General features: G+C 47.1%; 1 protein-coding gene across 1 annotated transcript in view; it reads right to left on the minus strand.

Annotated features, from left to right (window-relative positions):
• Positions 1-568: 568 nt before the first annotated feature.
• Positions 569-17,460, minus strand: part of csgalnact1a (chondroitin sulfate N-acetylgalactosaminyltransferase 1a) — a 32,199-nt gene continuing 15,307 nt past the window's right edge. Inside the window, exons 3-8 of the mRNA XM_076043641.1 lie at positions 15,331-15,547; positions 13,202-13,303; positions 5,027-5,205; positions 4,333-4,427; positions 3,987-4,068; positions 569-2,365 (exon numbers count right to left, since the gene is read on the minus strand). Of these exons, the coding sequence (XP_075899756.1) occupies positions 2,085-2,365; positions 3,987-4,068; positions 4,333-4,427; positions 5,027-5,205; positions 13,202-13,303; positions 15,331-15,547 (956 nt within the window). The 3' untranslated portion in view covers positions 569-2,084. The remainder of the gene's footprint in view (positions 2,366-3,986; positions 4,069-4,332; positions 4,428-5,026; positions 5,206-13,201; positions 13,304-15,330; positions 15,548-17,460) is intronic.

Here is a 17,460-nt window from a genome sequence, read left to right on the forward strand (position 1 = left end):
TTTGCATATTATTTGTTTATATAATATGGCAAATTCACCTTTTAAGTTGAATATTGCAGAAATACAACAACCTTTTCAGGATATTCTAATTTTCTGGGTAGTGTGTGTGTGTGTGTGTGTGTGTGTGTGTGTGTGTGTGTGTGTGTGTGTGTGTGTGCGCGCAAGGTAACAAGTAACAAAGATTTCCCCTGTGCATCGCCATTGCTAAGTTTGTAACTTTGTCAATGTTTAACAGGTCAAACAATTGACATTTGAAGTCAGTTTGAAGTATGTAGCAGACGCATGATTCTGACTGTGGAAGTACAGAAACCAAACTGCCAGCATTGTCTTGTCAACTTTTAAAAATGACAAGCAAAGGCATGTCACTACATGATTATATTTCAGACATTTTAATAGCTGCGACTGTACAAGCAACCTGCGGAAGATAGGGCAACAGGGAGACAACTAGCTCACTAGCTCCCTCTAGTGATGGAGCAGGAGAACTACTCTTGGGCAGGTGGAAAACGTCCATTGCGCCGCACGTAAAACCCATTAAAAAAATAATATATATACATATATATATACACACTTCACAAATAAACTTTATTTTACTTATTTACATAAGGCGACATTTTCAAATAAAACGGAATTTTCATGTATCAAACGAGTATTTCAATGGCAAAACATAGAAACGTGATTCAAAAGTGCCTCCATTGCCCTCTTGAGTCCCCCACCTGGAATGTGTCTATTTGGATCCACGCATGGAAGTGCTAGACAGAAAAAACAATTCTGACAAAAAAAAACCTCAGTCATCGTCAAAGTTGGGACAGTAAGAATTATTACTGTCATTCATAATAGTTTTCCCTTTCAAATATGAGTCCAAAAATAAATCTGTGACAAAACAGCACGGATTAATTTACATTTTAAATGAAACATAAGCATAAATAGGCTAAAGCTTTTAGTTTCACAGCAATTTTGCCTCTAGCTTTAGAATAGATCCCTCTTCATCACATTACATAGGTGAAGGGCCCACACAGATCAGCCAATACTGTCCAGGAAAAAAACAAACAGAAAGAAACATAAATAGCAGTGAGTGTTAAAGATCAACAATTTACATGAAAAAAAAACAACAACATTGTTGTACGAGGCCATTGTCGGCTTAAAAGGTCAAAAACAAGTCCTTCATTAGTTTTCAATGTGTTGGTTACTCTTTTTGTCCACTAGGTGGCCCCCCCTTCCTAGATTTTGGAAACCTGCGAACTGCTTTAACTTTCTGGCCATCCTGAGCAGACGGCGTACACATTTGATGTTTTATTCACAGAAGGCACACGGCTTGAATAGGCTTCACAGCTCAATCTTCTTATCTATGATTTTTACTCAAAAGCATTGCTGCAGTTACAGAGGACGTTTAACCACAGACTGATTGAGGCTGGTATTGGGACAATCACTCAGCGAAAGCCCACTGCAGCTGCTGTTTAGAATGGAAAAAAATAACAATAAGCATTTCCAAAGTACTTCATCTTGTGTGTGACATAATTTAATGAAGTCATTTTGTGGTCCATGTATTTGCAATGTAATCTTTTTAAGAGCAATAAATTGCTCTCAGTCCTGTAGACTTCACATGTTTTCCTATGAGATAGTTTGAGATATTAGGAATGAACTTTTACTCCCTTGAAATGAGATTCAAGACGATGATGATGGGAAATCTACTATTCTAAAATGCTTTCAGTGGAGTGACAAAAAACAATAAATTGGGAGGGGAAACAGCCAAAAAAAAACAAGGCCCAAACCCCAAATCTTCAAACAATTTTTTGTATCCTTTCAACGAGAAATAAAACCTCACAGCATCTAAGCTTTGGTAGGGCTGCCAAGCATATTTTTAATACCCTCTGCCTTCACTGAACAGGGCCAGTTTGTTTGTACTCTATTTGCGCAGCCATATGAGAGATAAAAGTGGTGTCTCATCTAACTCTGAAGGCAAAAAAAAAGTAAATAAGAATATTTTCTCCTTCAAAGTCCGATGTAGCCCAGAGCAGCAGCAGCAGCCCGTTGCGCCTTCTCCGACGGACGGCAGTCCCTCCAGTGATTAGAATTCACCTTGCCCCTTAAGTCCTCTGCTGCTGGTTCTGCCTGCGGAGGTGGGCCTCCTTCTCGTGCCCCAAGTACAGCATCCCCAGCTGGCCGTGCGAGGCCTCGTTCATGGCCTTGGACTGCATGCACATGCGATACTGGTCCGGCGACAGCTCGTCGGCGCAGTGCTTCTCGTGCCACAGGTGGAAGAGGCCTCGCGTCGGCGCCCGCACCACCAACAGGTTGCTGTGGATGTACTTCCTGTACAGGTACACGTCCTCGCCGCCCCAGCCCCTGATGTTGATGTCGAATCCTCCTGGAGATGAAAGGAGGGAGAGTCCACGATTTAAAAAAAAAACCTGCGTAATTCCAACATGAGATGCTAACCCAACAACCCTCTTTTGATATGCAAACAATTCAACGTAATTAACGTTTGCTCCACTGCCTACGCTGCCTCTTAAAGGAATGCAGATTACGAACCCTGATTAGCATTGTGTGATCATAATCAGCTTTTCCTCCCCGCTGCCCAATTTGCTGCTTCATGCGAGGGCAGTTGGGATATTTCGGGGCGATGCCGCGCAGCGCATAAAAACCTTCCTGACCAGGCGTGTTTCAAATCCAACTGGAGCCGTCTGCTTATTGCTCACGCTCGTCATGCGTCCGCTGCGCTGGTTATGATTCTTCTGTCTGTCTCCGTCTCTCAATAATGGAAACCAGAGGAACAAATTAAGATAAGGGAGGAATTTCAGGCCGACAGATGGATCCTTCATTCGTTGATGCGCATGTATTTGTGCTGTGTGCACGGTCATTTAAGAAAGTGCACACACCTCCAACGCCGAATAAATAATTCATCTCTCAGGGTACAGAAACATAAACATGTTACACTATCTGGATCAGAGCCCAATTTAGGTGCCGATGCATAAAAAGGCTTTAGGCTTTTTTTTAAAAAGGCATCTGGGCCACCTAGCATGGTCCCCAGCGGAGGGACCATGCTTGTCTTTGAAAACATGGTAATAAAAATATGTAATTGCTGTAAATGTTTCTTAGCATAAATGTTCACGATATTACACTGTATTCTTTTCTTTTTAAGGGACAGGATACTGCATTTACAAAAACAATGGCCGCTTTAACATGCAGACGCTTGACAAAATAAAACAGAATTGTTGCGAGATGTTAGCCCGGCACACCATGATCATTAAGGCTGGAGATATAAAATCAGTGTTTAACGGCAGGTGTCGTTGCCATAGTTTCAACTGGCCTATGTGCTACATTCTAACGGAACCGCTGAAATTCAATTTGGCCAACCCTGTCATTTTCCATATCCCCCTACTGGCTGATGCTGCTGGAACCTAAATTGATAACGAGACAGAACATCACACCCGTCATTACATGACAGGCATGACTGAATGCATGTCATTAGTTCTAAATACATCAATTTCCCCCTGAACACAGAAATATTTATCAGGAACTACACAGATGTAACCAGCCTGTGTTTGTGAACGCGGGCCCCAGACAATTAATCTCATTTAAAAGTGACGGTAAGCATAAATTTATTTCAAGCTGAGGCTAATTGTAACTGATGGGAAACTGTCGGGAGCGCTCACATTCCTCACCTCGCACACAGATGGAGGGAGACGCCACCAGGCGAAGAGATCTGCTAATATATGCCGCCGCCGCCGCTCCATGCCGAGCGCTATAATGAGATCCCCTCCCAGTTAGGAGCGCTAATGTCATTCTCAAGCCTCTTGCGTTTGGATATTTTTCATATCCATTAAGCGAGGGGGAACATTATTAAAGTAGCAGCGCGCATATTTTGATCTCCGCGCAAAGAGCCCACTTTCACCCGCCGTTATGTAACGCAGCTGTCGCAGATAACCGACCCACGAGTGCGTCGGCTCTTATCTTCCTGCGCACGCAAGAGGCTTTGGCATTTTTACCTATGTTGACGAAGTCGGATCTGTATTGGCAGGTCATGCCAAAGCCAAAGTCCCTCCAGAAGCCCGTGTCTGTCTTCATCACCTGTGGGGAGAGGAAGCCCAAAATGACAAAGATGAGATAAAAACAGAGGCAGCGGCAACAGCAACAGCAGCAGCAACAGCAGCTGGAGCCGCTACCTCCATGGAAACGGGCTTCCCTCTCCAGCTGCCTGAAAGTGGAAGGCAGCTGGAGAGGGAAGCGTTCTCGGGCCGCTCGCTGAAAATGTGGCAGCGCGCTGAGAATATTGTTCTCCAACGGAGTCGGGGCTTGAACTCAAATGAAACTGAGAGGATTAGGTGGATTTACCAGCTGCTGCTCCACAGGTGGGATGTGCTCTGCACTTCCATAGATCAGAGTCGGGTTGTACTGGCTGAACAGCACCGGGTAGAAGACCTTTTTACCTGGAGGGGAAGGAGCAGCAGAGCAGAGTCAAGCCATTTGCTGATACAGTGATTTGCCCAGTCCGTTTATCTCCTTGGAAACAGTTAGGAATTGAATGAAAAAAGAAAATACATTCTGCAAGAAGCCATTCTGAACTTGTGATGGGGATTTTATGGCAGTCGCGTTATGAAGAACGCTTAATTGCGTGACTGCTCTATTAGTCTCCAGACTATGGCATTTTAAGCCCCCTGTTTACTGCCTCCTGCAAAAAAACTCTGGGATGGAGCTTCCCGTTGGAACTGACTGATACTTTGTTGAGCCTCCCGCACGTTTTGAAGGGTGCACGAAGAAAGGGGCGGAGCCAGAGGCCTGTCTGGAGGTGTCGTCACTAACCTGGGAGAGGTCTCAGTGCCCTTTGTGACATCACAAGGGGCGGACTTCCAGAACCGAGTGTTTTAGAACACACTTTTTGGAAAAGTGGGTGCAAGCAACAGAAGTAAAGGAGGATAATATAATATAATATAATATAATACAATATCCTATTAGACCATGATCTTAGACCTATACTGTCGATTTCCACTGGACAGAGCTGCATGTCCCGCTGCCAGCGGCGTCTCACCGGGCTGCGTGTTGATCCGGCAGGTGTTGAGGAAGTCGGCGGTGAAGTAGACGTCGACGTCGCAGAAGAAAAGCAGCACGTTGCCGCCCCTCCAGGCCCGGGCCCCAACGTCGAGACCCCGCCCCCGAGAAAACGCCTCGTCCAGCTGAAGCAGCGTGTAGTTCTTAAAATTAACTTCCCTGCGGACAAAGAGAGGATTATTAGAAAACAAAAGGGAGCTTATTCACACTGGAGAGGGGACGCAGGGAGAGACGGAGGGCTGCCGACGCATTTTGAGGAGGATTATAAATATATTTTCAATTTATCATTGTTCCGTTTTAACTGCTCCTTTATAAAAGCCTTATCGGAAGCCAGTAGTTAATTTCTTGTCCTCTTCACGAGGCGTCTTTCTTGACACTGGAGTCGCTTTTATCGCAGCAGATTTGGTCCTCATGTTTTGCATTTGAATTGAATTTATTCGCCTCTTTCCACGTCTCTTGTTTATCGTTGTACTTCCGCGTGCATATGCATGCGCCGCCTCCACTTCAAAAGGAGGCGCTTCGTCGGATTCCTTTGAACTGTCTGTCTGTTTTGTTTTTTTTTTCAAAGATGTCTCAAAAAATAGCTCGCCGCGCCAGGTTTGAATCCTAATATGAACGGAAAATAGAGGCAAGGGCAAGAGGGAGCTTCAAAGATTGAACGATAAACCTCTGCCGAAACAGAGGTGGAAGTGAGATGTTGATCAGCGTTGGGTAACACCAGTTGTAGGGTTCTGAGCACCCTCTGTTCCCCCAATTAACATGACACCGTGACAAAGGATCATATTGTCTGTCATGTTCAAGGGCCCTGATTTTGCCGTTTCCAGTCTGCGGCTGTCGTAGTGCGCGCTGCACTCGACCTGGAGAACAGAGAGCTCTTACCACCGACGCTGGATTAACAATTACAAATTACCCCAGGCTCTCAAGATTCGCTAAATGGAGATTAGCTGGCGCTGAATTAATGAACCCGTTAAGCGCACATCTTGTTCGAGAACCACCGAAGTACAAAACAACCCGATCCGAAGCAATTAAGTAGATGTTTTATTCGAGTCAATGACCCGACCACTGGAAACACAAATTTGCGGATATGCGCAGCACAGGGCTTCCACGCACCAGCCGGCCTGGTATAGTGGAAGTCTGACAGCTGGTTTCTAACAACAGTATCATTATATCCAGTGGCATGAAAGAGTCAGTGGAGACACACAGGAGGGTTTTCTTCGGAATTTCCCCGGCGGATTACTCTTATTCCTGGTAATCCTTTGTTTTCTGCTCCCCGTGCCCCTAATATTTTCCACACAAATATTACATAATGGTGGCCTTGCCAAAAGAGAAAGATCACCCTCAGTGCGCAACCGACTTCCCTCCACCACCCCAGGCCCCCTGCATTTTTTTTTTTTATTCACCAACTGTGAGCTAATGAAGCTAATTAGACGGGACAACAGAGCCCTCCGTGAGAGACCTCTGAGGAGGGCGGCTGCGGCGGAGACGTGCAGCTGGATGGAGCCGGGTCCAGATGTGCACAGCTGCGGCCTTCTTCTGGCCCGTAACATTTTCGCACCGCTGGTGACTAATCGCTCCGTCACACACATACACACGCACGCGCGCGCACGCACGCACGCGCACACAAAGTCTGACGTGCAGACTTTGGCGCGCGCAGCGGCTCCGGGCAACGAGGCAGGAAAAACAAACAGGCTCCTCGGCCGCTTTGGCTGCGTTCAGACTGCAGGCGAATTCAAATCAGATTCCCACTCAAATCCAATTTCTAGGGCTGCCTGTGCACACTGTTTTTCAGCAAGCGTCCAAATGGGATCTGGTTCTGTTCAGACTGGGCCACATTATTGACCCCTCTGTGACAGGTTGCTGTAGCAACGACGTCAGAGCGGGGGTGTCATCCGGCACAGCGAGTAGCGTGTGTGACGTCACATAATTGCGACAGTGGCACTTGTTGCGATACATGGCCTGGAGCTTGGCTTGAATGCAGCCATCTCCCCACAGACTGATGAGCCAATGAGTGCCCTCTGGTCTGCCACATTGAGTCTTGCGTCGCGTAGAGTGACGTCAAGGACAGGCAAAACCCAGCGGTGTGTTTGGAGCTGTTCACACTGATTTGAAACGACCTCCCGAATGTGATTTGTGGCTCACGTGCGACGCCGGCTGACGGAGCAGGTAGACGGTGACGGACAGACAGGAAACCAGCAGAGATGAACAGCACAGGAAACTCTCTCTCTCTCTCTCTCTCTCTCTCTCTCTCTCTCTCTCTCCCTCTCTCTTTCTGTGTTTTCACGGCCATGCGGCTCAAATGGCACTCGACACACTTTCCCATCTCCCGGGCCTTTGTCGTCCTTACAGCTGCTGTCATAAATAAGACGCAATAAACCTTTTTAATCCTGACGAGAGTGGCCGTGAATCCCCTAAGAAGCAATAAATATGACTCCACTTGGTTTTTTGGTTTTTTTTTTAATCATTTTGTCTGATTAATGTCCAAAGTGGCTTTGAGAGATGGGAATAAAAATTGACCAACAACAACAACAACAACAACAACAACGCCCCCTCCTCCTTTCCCGGCGCAGCGACTTTTTTTCCACGTCTTGCCGCGCGCCAGGGAAACACATCCACAGATTCCAGCGTCCACCTCTCCGATCCAAAACTGAGTGGATCTGTTTCGCCATCTAGCCAGACTCCCCAGAGACGCGGACCCACCCACTGGCACCAAAAACTCTCCACAGATGGTTGAGACAGAGCACAATGGCGCTGTTTGTCTCAAACAATGTCAGTGGCCATGGCTATGTTCACGTGTTGACTCAGCGTCGACTCTTAATGGGACAGGAAGCTCTTTTTCCAAGATAAAGAGCAAACCGCAAACATTGGGGACAGGACCCGCTGGGTAAGTAGCCAATCAGCAAAGGCTGACCAGGCGCAGCACGTGGGGAGAAAAATAAACTGCAAAACTACTGACGTGTTGAATAAAGGAGCTTGTTAAATATCTGTTCAGAGTGCATTTTTATATTCATTTTTTTAGGATCCGGGTTTAGTTTGTCTCAAAAACATTATAGCTCACTGGAAAACTCCATGTTTAGCCCTCTGTTTACAGCCTCAAGTTGGACTTTTCACACGTGTGGAAGGGAACTAAGTGCTCTCTGTGACATCACAGAGGGCCGATTTACCTGAACTGCATGGTTCAGCATGTACGTTTCTGAAACTTACTTACACACACACACACACACACACACACACACACACACACAGGCACACCAACAAAACCCAACACTGTCGACGTTCAGCTTCCCAAAGCGTTTCTCAATGACTTGACATTCAATACGCACACTTCACCATTATATATATTCGAGTACCAAAACCCAGGATATGAACCCGGACTTCATTATTGTTCGCAAAACCCTTCAACATCCCCTCGCAGAAATGACTTTTTCATATATACCACGCTGCCTTTCTTTTCCACCTCCTCCCACCTGGGGCCATCAACAACCTTATTATGTTCTGAAATAGTCAATTTGTTTACCGTGGGCGTGCTGTCTGCTACCTAGCTCGGGCTAAATTGTCGAAAAACGGTGTCAAGAGCGAGAGGCACTTAAGAGGGAGCCGTCATGTTGTCTCCCAGCTGCAGGCCTGATCCTGTTAGCTCGGCTCGGGACACGCAGCCCCAGTCAATCTGCGCCTCCGGTCCAACCGTTTCCCCCCGCACGTTGGCTCGTGCGTGCGCTCAGCTCGCCCGAGGGGGGCCCCCTCGCTGCAGCAGAGACGGCGTGGGGGTCCTTGCAGCCTCGTCCCTGCATTGCGGCCGTGTCTGCGATCAGTCTGGAGGCATCCCGGCAGTTTCTTCTCGGCAGCAGATGGTTGTGGAACATCTCGGCGTCTGCATATTGGATTTATTTCCCCGGCATTAATTCTGCGTCTGACCTGCGTCACTTTTAATCCTGCGCCGTCAGCACCTGGGGAGTCAAAGTGCGGCGCCGCTGAATAACGCATATTTTTGCAACGCAAGCCAGGCGCATCAATCGAGGTGAAACGCCGCAACATCAGCTAAACGGTGACGTGCCGTTAATTCCCGCTGCTGTTTTTTTTGTCTTTTTTTTTTTTTTTTTTTAAACACAACACGCTCCCTCCCCTCCGCGCACGGCCCGGAGGCGGCAGCTTGCCTGGGGTGCGAGCGAGCGCTCGCGCCGTTCAAGGGCATCGAGTTTTCCCCGCAAAAAAAAAAAAAGGGATCCTTGGCCTTTAATCCTGCCAAAGATCCCGTCGACGTGCGCCTGCTGTCCGTTAGGCTGCAATTCTTTTTTTTCTCTCCTCCCATAATTGCACAGCGGCTCGCGGAACGATCTGCTCTTGCTCCACTGAAAACAACCAGTGTAAAGACAACCTGAAATGCATGTGTCTGTTTTTCCTGCCGCTGCCGCAGTCTCCCTCCCTCCCTCCTCGCTCCTTCTTCCTGCACGTCTGTCACCTGTCTGTGTGCCATACAGAGCAGGCGGAGGATTTTTTTGTCTTGTTTTTTTTGTTTTTTTTCCAAAGGAATCAGCCTGTGCTTAACAGTGAGCTGGGGAATAAACTGTCAACCGGGTAAGTGGAGGAGACGGGAGGGTGAACTGAAGCCCTCTGTGATCGAGCCATGAAAGCAACGTTGTACTGTGTGTCAGGTGTCGGGCCTGCCCCCCCCCCCCCCCCCCCCAATCTGCAAATGCATAAAATAAGTTTTACAATCATCTATTCTCAGTCGAATGTTCCCTGTGAGCTGGCCGTCGTAATGTGAAGGAAATTCAACATTTTGTCGCAGATTAAAAGCCCTTTGCTTGTTTCTATTAAATATTACTGTGTGTCCTGCGCACTTTCAGATCTGTATTTCTCCTCCCAGACTCCAGCAGAGCTGCCTCAGCCTGGTTTATTATTCAGGAAAAGCTCTGTGGACCTCCAGAAAACGGAATATTTAGTCCTGTGTTTCACTGCCTCCTGCGGAAACGCTCAGTTGTTATCTTACATCTCAAACTCGAGTGACGCAGCCTCGCATGATGCATCATCCAAAAACAAAAAACCCTCAGTGTATCGCTACAAAAAAAAAATTAGCTCTCTGTTTACAGCCTCCAGCAAAAATTGTACAGTGGATTCCTGATGGAAGCGGCGCTCTGCTGGATTGCCCTCGTGCTGGATTGTGGGGGAGGGACAGTTGAATGACAGGCCGGAGACACGTTCATAATTGGAATTAACTGGAAAACATTTCTGAAGTGAACTTTGCAAACCATCTCCTTTGAAATCACCGCTGATTTTCCTGACAAGCTCATAAAATCCCCTCCGTGCTCTCCTTCCACGCCTCCCTCTGGCCTCCGACGCTCATTAATCCTGCATCCCTTAAACAGATCACTCACACCCAATCTCCACGCCACTTTAATCTCTTCCTTTTAATCTCACACTTTTCTGAAGCACTAGGCCCCAACGTGCAGGAACGCACTTCCTCCCGCCTCCCACCTCCGACCGGTTGAAGACCGACTTTCAGGCTTTGAAGTGTGGATGCGTGCGGAATACGCTTCCCGAGCTCGGCAGCCAGTTCGGTCCATTTTGAACGACGTCCCCCAGCGTCTGGCCCAGCGCCCTCACGCTGAGGCCCAGATTTCCTATCTTCTGTCTTAGCGCATGTCGAGGCTTTTATTACGCCGGCTCGGCTTCTTATCTATCAGCCCAAATCATCAGTGGCCAGAAAGTGGGAGCTGCTGGGAGTTTAAGCGCGGCAGATTTTACATTATCAATTCATAAAGGCAGTCCGTAAGTGTCTTGGCAGGGCTTGAGCAGCGGCTGGATGATGGGGGGGAGGCGGGAAGTATTTGAGTGCGTGTCATTTAACGAAGGTAATGAAATGTCTTTTGGAGGAGGACACAATTAAAACGTCCTGCAAAAGTGATTTAATATGCAAGGAAGCAAAGATCAGACACTAATGATGCAATCAGCAGCACAGCAGCTTCTCTGCTTGTGCGTCTGTTTGTGGATACCAGGAATAGATGTTGCTGGTTTTTTTTTTGTTTTTTTTGCAGGGGGTGAGGGTTTAGTATTTCAAAATGTGAAGGTTTTGGGCGTAATCAATATTTCTCTGGCATTTAGACACGTTTTTTTATTTTTTGCTTCTTTGGATGCAAAATAAATAAAAGTTCTAAATTTGCCTGCAGCAGCAGTGCACTCTGTGCCAGTTTGCGCAACCCTTTACAGAAGGAATGAAAGCATACTGATTCATTCTACTTCATAAATCACCCAGATTGGTGTGAAGATCCTTCAAACAGTTGGTCGGTTGGCCTGTTATTGGACTTGACTGCAGAAACTTGATTGCCGAACGAGTCTCATCCTGTCAAAATTTTGACCGGACCAATCCCGTCCAGCCAATAGGATAAGGGCGCAGAATCAAAAATTTTTTGAAACACGATAACTACTGGAAAAATGACGGATACAGAGGAATCCTTGCAAAGGCTCTCTCTCCCGTTTCGTGAGGACGTCTGTGTGTTCTTACAAAGTGGCCCCCTCGCTGAAGGAGCGAGGCCGGCTATCATCCGGCCTTGATTCCCATTCATCTCGGGAGCCGTGTGGGGGCCGGATAAGAGAGAGAGAGGGCGAGAGAGACAGAGAGGGAGAGAGAAAGAGAGAGAGAGAGAGACGGAGGAAGAGAGAGAGAGAGAGGAGCTCGGCCGCGGAGCTGATTATAGCCTCCAGATTCACACTCAGATACGCTGCTACATAACTGATGAATGAACTGTTCGGCGGTGAGGAGAATAGTAAAGAGCCCTGAAGAGTTCACGGCTGCCCGGGTGGGGAGGGGTGTGAGGAGGAGATAGGGGGAGAAGAAGAAGAAATTACAGTGTTCTTCGCCCAATTGGCCGAAGCTCCGCTCGCTGCTTTCACAGGCTGATTCTATTCACTGAGCCTCTTCACCTCGGCTTCCTTAATGATTCCTCCTCTCAGCAGCGAGTGACAGTAAGAGTCTGCTACGTCTGACCCCGCCCGCACTGGGCTTTCACCGAGCCTATTTTAAACATATAAATGCCTGCCTTTATTTGATCCCCGCAGCGGCAGGCAGGCCCGAGGGACAAAGAGACAGTGTTGGCGAGTAATCTATTACTAAGTAATCCACTACTGTAATCAAACTACTTTTTTAAGTAACGGAGCAATGTAACAGGATTACTGTGGCAAAACTGTGGAGGCAATCATATCATAATTACTCAGTCAAGCAACGATTCCATTACTTCTCCGAAATATTTTGACAAAATGTCTGAAATTTAGAAAAAAACAACCAAAAACAACGATGTCGCTGATTGATGACGCAGCCGTGCATGCAGCGATTGCGTTTGATTGCTGGAAATACAAACATCGTTTTGAGTCGATATCGTCTAAATGAAAGAATATTGTGGTTGGTTGTACGTTACGTGCAGGAAAAGGGACGTTCTCAATTTAACTTCAGTAATTGATTACTTATGAAAACAAAGTAGTTGAAGAAGTAGTCAGATTACTTTTAAAGAAGTAATCAGCAATCAGCAGTTGGATTACGTTGATGGAGTGATCCCAACAACACTGGACAAGAGAGATTCGAGTGATTCCAGTTGGCCACAGAAAGAAAAGAAGAAGAACAAAACCCTCTCTGGGGCTTTGGGAATGGAGGAGCATCACCATAGAAACCCTCTGGGAGGAAAGCCTGCAGTGAGTCTCCAGAGGTGTGGGTGCTTTTTTTTTTTTTTTTGGGGGGGGGGGGGGTCATGTGAGAGGTTTTAGCAGCAGTCAAGGATGATCACAGGTCTGTTGTAATTCATCAGTGCTGGCTGGGAGCTCTCGGGCGGCGGCGTGGGCGGCACTCTGCTCCATTATTCATCAGATCGGATGACTGTCTGCGGCAGGACACCGAGCTGGAAGGTGTGTGTGATGTGTGTGGTGTGTGTCAGGGGAAGGATTGGAAGAAAAAAAAGAAAAGAAAACACATAAAAAGTAGAAAGGTTTTTGGTGTTCCTGTTTTTTTTGTTTTTTTTTTGAATAATCATTTGGGGAATGCTGATGGAGAGCAGGTGCACGACCGGGCTGCAGCTATAAAAAATAAAATAAAAAGCTGCTCTGCCGCTCCTGGCGTCCGGTTGAAAGATCGGAGAGTCGAGAGTTGGCTGCCGTGCAAACTGAGACCCACCTGGACGTGTTCTCCAGAGTGGCTCGGACCTCGCTCATCTGCTCCTTCCCGAAATACACCACCGTCAGATGGACCCGGCCGTCCTGGCGCACGCACACTTCCCTGTGACACACACACACACACACACACACACACACACAAGACAAAAGAGAGAGCGACAGAGAGAGGAGAGGCGGCGTTACGGGTGAACAAAGGGGTGCAGAGAGGGGCTCCAGTGCTTGGATTGCAGGAGGCAAGTGGAGGCTCTGCACCCAGCTTGGAGATTCAGCCAGACAACGACAAGTGGAGGAACGATTAATCAGCGACGAGCTGCAGCTGCTTTAGTGAGGAATCAGCAGTAATTCAAGAAATAAAGAGAATCTCAGTCAATCAATCAATCAATCAATCAATCAATCAATCAATCAATCAATCAATCAATCAAATCTAATTCATATAGCACCTTCCCACAGCCAAACCGTGCACAAGGTGCTTTCCAGAGTAAAACATAATAAAAGAAATACTAATAAAACATAGTTAAAACACAACAATACTGCAAATGCACAATTATATAACAAGAATAAAATGCAATTTGTTGGTTCCAGCTGGTGAAAACTGGGCAAAATGACCGATTTTGGGTGTAAATCTAGTGCAGGAAATCCCTTTTTAAGTTGGATTATGGTGCCAATTGACAGTTGATGATCTATATAGATGATAACAGTAACCTGGCAGCAACCCACAGTCACATTACTGTTGCTATGTGTAAAAAAAAAAAAAAGAAAAGAAAAGAAAGACTTGTCTTAAAGGAGGAGACCAGGAGGGAGATACTTGCAGGCGCCATGAAGGAGGTGTGTCAAGCATGCATGCACACACCCACACACACCCCAACACACACACACACACACAAACACTCACACTAGAGGGAATTTAACTTCCATCTCGCAGCCTCAGACACATTTGTTTGAATTTCTCCCCGCGAGCAGACGGGGTAAATATCAGTTCAAGATGTTTAAACTGACAGGAGACGTGCAGAAGATACCAAGTGGGTTTGAACAATGTAAAAAAAAAGCTTACTGTTATTTCTCATTGGCGACGCCCTCTGCGAGCTGCAGCGGCGGCACTGTTTTGCAGTAAATTGATTTGTGTTGGGGTTCCCCCCCCCCCCCCCCCTCCACTACGGACGGATGAGTCATTCTGCAATTTCTTTACTCGCCCCCTTCCCCACTTCCTTAAGTGAGAAAACACTAAAAAAATCATTTTATCAGCTAAGAGCAATATTTTACGATTGGGCTCGGCACATTTTATCTCCTTTAACATCCTCCACTGGGGAAACATTGCTCTAAATGTTGCTCCGCTCGCCGGCTTTAGCAAAGGAAATATTTTATAAAAAACACAGCCGGCGCCATTATTATCAGATTTTCTCTCTCTCTCTCTCTCTCTCTCTCTCTCTCTCATACACACACGCACACACACCGAGGCTCCTGGCACACCTTTTAATATGGATGAGGCTGAAGTGTTTGCTCAGCGTCTTGCCAACTCTTTTAAGTAAGTACACTTTCTGTTACTTGCCGTACATCAACCGCTCCTCCCTGCCCACCGGGGGCACTTTTACGACGCCGCAGCCGTGCGGTACTGAGCAGCGCGAGCGAGCGAGCGAGAAGAGCTGCGATAAGCAGCAATAAACGCGTCGGACGGACCTGAGCGCGGAGGTTCTCCCCCTCCGCTGATTGCGGCCTCAGGATAGCCGATGACACACTCACACGCGCGCGCGCGCGGCTCATTTGCATATCTCCATCATCATTAGGCGGCACGAAATAAACTGATAGACTCGCGCGGACGCAAGTGGCTAATTGGAAATTTCTCATGAATGATTTTCCTCGTTCTCCGGCTTCTTGCCTCCCTGCCTGCCCAATTAAAACCAGCAGCTGCAAGAGAAACTGGGTCCGACCAGGCGCAGTATCGCATTTTTTTCCTGAATAAGTTATGTGTTACACAAACAAGCCTTTCTGGGAGATGTTTTTCTTCCGCCGTGCCTCTCCTCTGGCCGCACGCTGAGGCAGAACAAACAAATGGGGTTGCAAAGTGGCAAAAAATATACAAAACAAACAAAAAACGAAGCGAACCGCACCCCCCGGACCCTCGGAGAGACAAACCTGAAGTTGTGCATGAACTGCTTGAACTTGTCGGTGCGTCCGGCCAGCGCCACGACGATGTTGATGGGCACGTTGGCCGTGTCCACGCGCTCGTTCTTCACCTTCATCAGCGGCCCGAAGGGACGGAAGAGGACCAGGCGGCGGAACTCGCGGCTGGACTCGCCTCTGAAGCTCAGCTCGTACAGCGTCCCCTTGTCCTTCTCCGTGCGGGTGATGCCTGGCGGGAGGCACAGGACCAGGGCGTCAGTTTGAACAGACAGGTGGTCAGTTTCCACCAATCAATGATTAAGAAAAGAGTGAAGATGTCCATCTTTTCAGATCTTTTGATTTTTTCATCCTGGAGCCAAAACCAGTGTTGTTGGGATTACTCCATAAAAGTAGTCCAACTACTGATTACTCCTTAAAAAAGTAATCTAATTACGTCTTTAACTACTTTGTTTCAAAAGTAATCAATTACTAATTACTTTAGTTAAAAAGAAAAGATCAAGTAACAGTTGAGAACGTCTTGTTTCCTGCACGGCTGCATCATCAATCTGCGGCATGATTGTTTTTGGTTGTTTTTCTAAATTTTGTGGATAATAAGACATTTTTAGCTTGCAAAATATTTCAGAAAAGTAATGGAATCGTTACTTGATAAAGTAATTATGATATAATTGCCAGTTTTGCCACAGTAATCCCGCTACATTACTCGTTACTTTAAAAAAAGTAGTTTAATTACAGTAGTGGATTACTTAGTAACAGATTACTCGCCAACACTGGCCGAAAACTGATATGTTTGTGGTCGGTAGCGCCGTCATTAACCTGCGAGAGGTTTCAGTCCCCTTCATGACGTCACAAAGGGCTGACTTGCAAGAAACTGCGCGCTTTAGCGCAAAACTATAGCAAGCAAAAGGAGCCAAGCACCTTCTCATTTCTGGCAGGTTTCACAGAGAGTTTGGCGAATTCATTAAGAGGTCTCGCATTTCCTGTTTCTACTGGAGGCCCCTGGAAGTGACCAGTTAAAAAGCATCTTCGGAGTTCAGTCGACGGTGCAACAAACAGGAGCTAACAAGGTGAAACCTGTCATGCTCGAAACAGCTTTCCCTCCACTTTTGCTTCCCAAAAAAAAAAAAAAAAAAAAAAATTGCATTCCAAGAAAACCTGCCCATGCGGGACTTGAACGCCACAGCTTCCTGGCGCAGAGCTGATCTCCGGCGATCAAAGCGCAGGGTAGATCAGCGACGACCTACAACCGCGACTGCCGTTTGTTAGGTCTAATTTTAGCTGCCGCCTCCCTCACGTGTCTTCCCATTGTTTGCAGGGACGTTTGCGCTCCTTGTTTTCTCCAGGGCTTGGCTTTTGTTTGGATCCCTCGGCATTTCTGAGCGAACCGCAGAACATGTTTTGTTTTTTTCTTTTTTTCCCCAAACATAGTTGTCAACATTCACTTTTGGAAAAACTATGCGGACAACAAGGAAAAGATCCTTTTTTCATGTGCAAGGTCATTTTTAGCCTGGGCTTCATCATTATTTTGCTGTCAACCAACCCTCTGCATTTCAAGGCCTGAACACAGGCTGTGCGCTGTGTGTGTGGACAAATGCACAGCGGGGGCCACAGGAGACACTGTCCAAGCTGCTGCTACTGCTGCTGCTGCTGCTGCTGCTGCTGCTGCTTGGAGAAAAGCCACGACTGTAGATGAAAAACATCCAAGACACACTCTGGTCACTCTGACCAGTTTTTTTTTTCTCTCTTTCTCTCTCTCCTTCGCTTTCTTTATACGGGCCTCACATCTTGTTCCCCCAAAGAGGGCTTGTTTTTCAATTACCCTGCTATTACAGGGATTATTACTCACAAATAGACCCGCTGAGGTTTACCGAATAGGGAAACGCAGAGTGCCCCAAAGTCAGTGAGGAAACGGGGGGGGGGGGCGCTGCAGAGAGGAACCCGATTGGATGCGGGAGGCGATAAGCTCCCGTTTAGTAAATCAGGGGCAAACAATTCAGAGCTAAATGTCTCCACTTCCTGTCTCGGTCTTAATGTCTCGCTGGGCTCTCAACTCTCTCTCTTTGGTCTCTTTGGTCTTTGTTTTGGTCTTGTTTTTTTCTTTTCTTTTGCTCTTCGCATACCTCCGCTGTTTGTGTGCGGCTTCGG

This window comes from Nelusetta ayraudi, unplaced genomic scaffold, assembly GCF_046127955.1.
Source record: "Nelusetta ayraudi isolate G7.1 ecotype Tasmania unplaced genomic scaffold, CSIRO-AGI_Nayr_v1 ptg000076l, whole genome shotgun sequence".
In the NCBI taxonomy this organism is placed as follows: domain Eukaryota; kingdom Metazoa; phylum Chordata; class Actinopteri; order Tetraodontiformes; family Monacanthidae; genus Nelusetta; species Nelusetta ayraudi.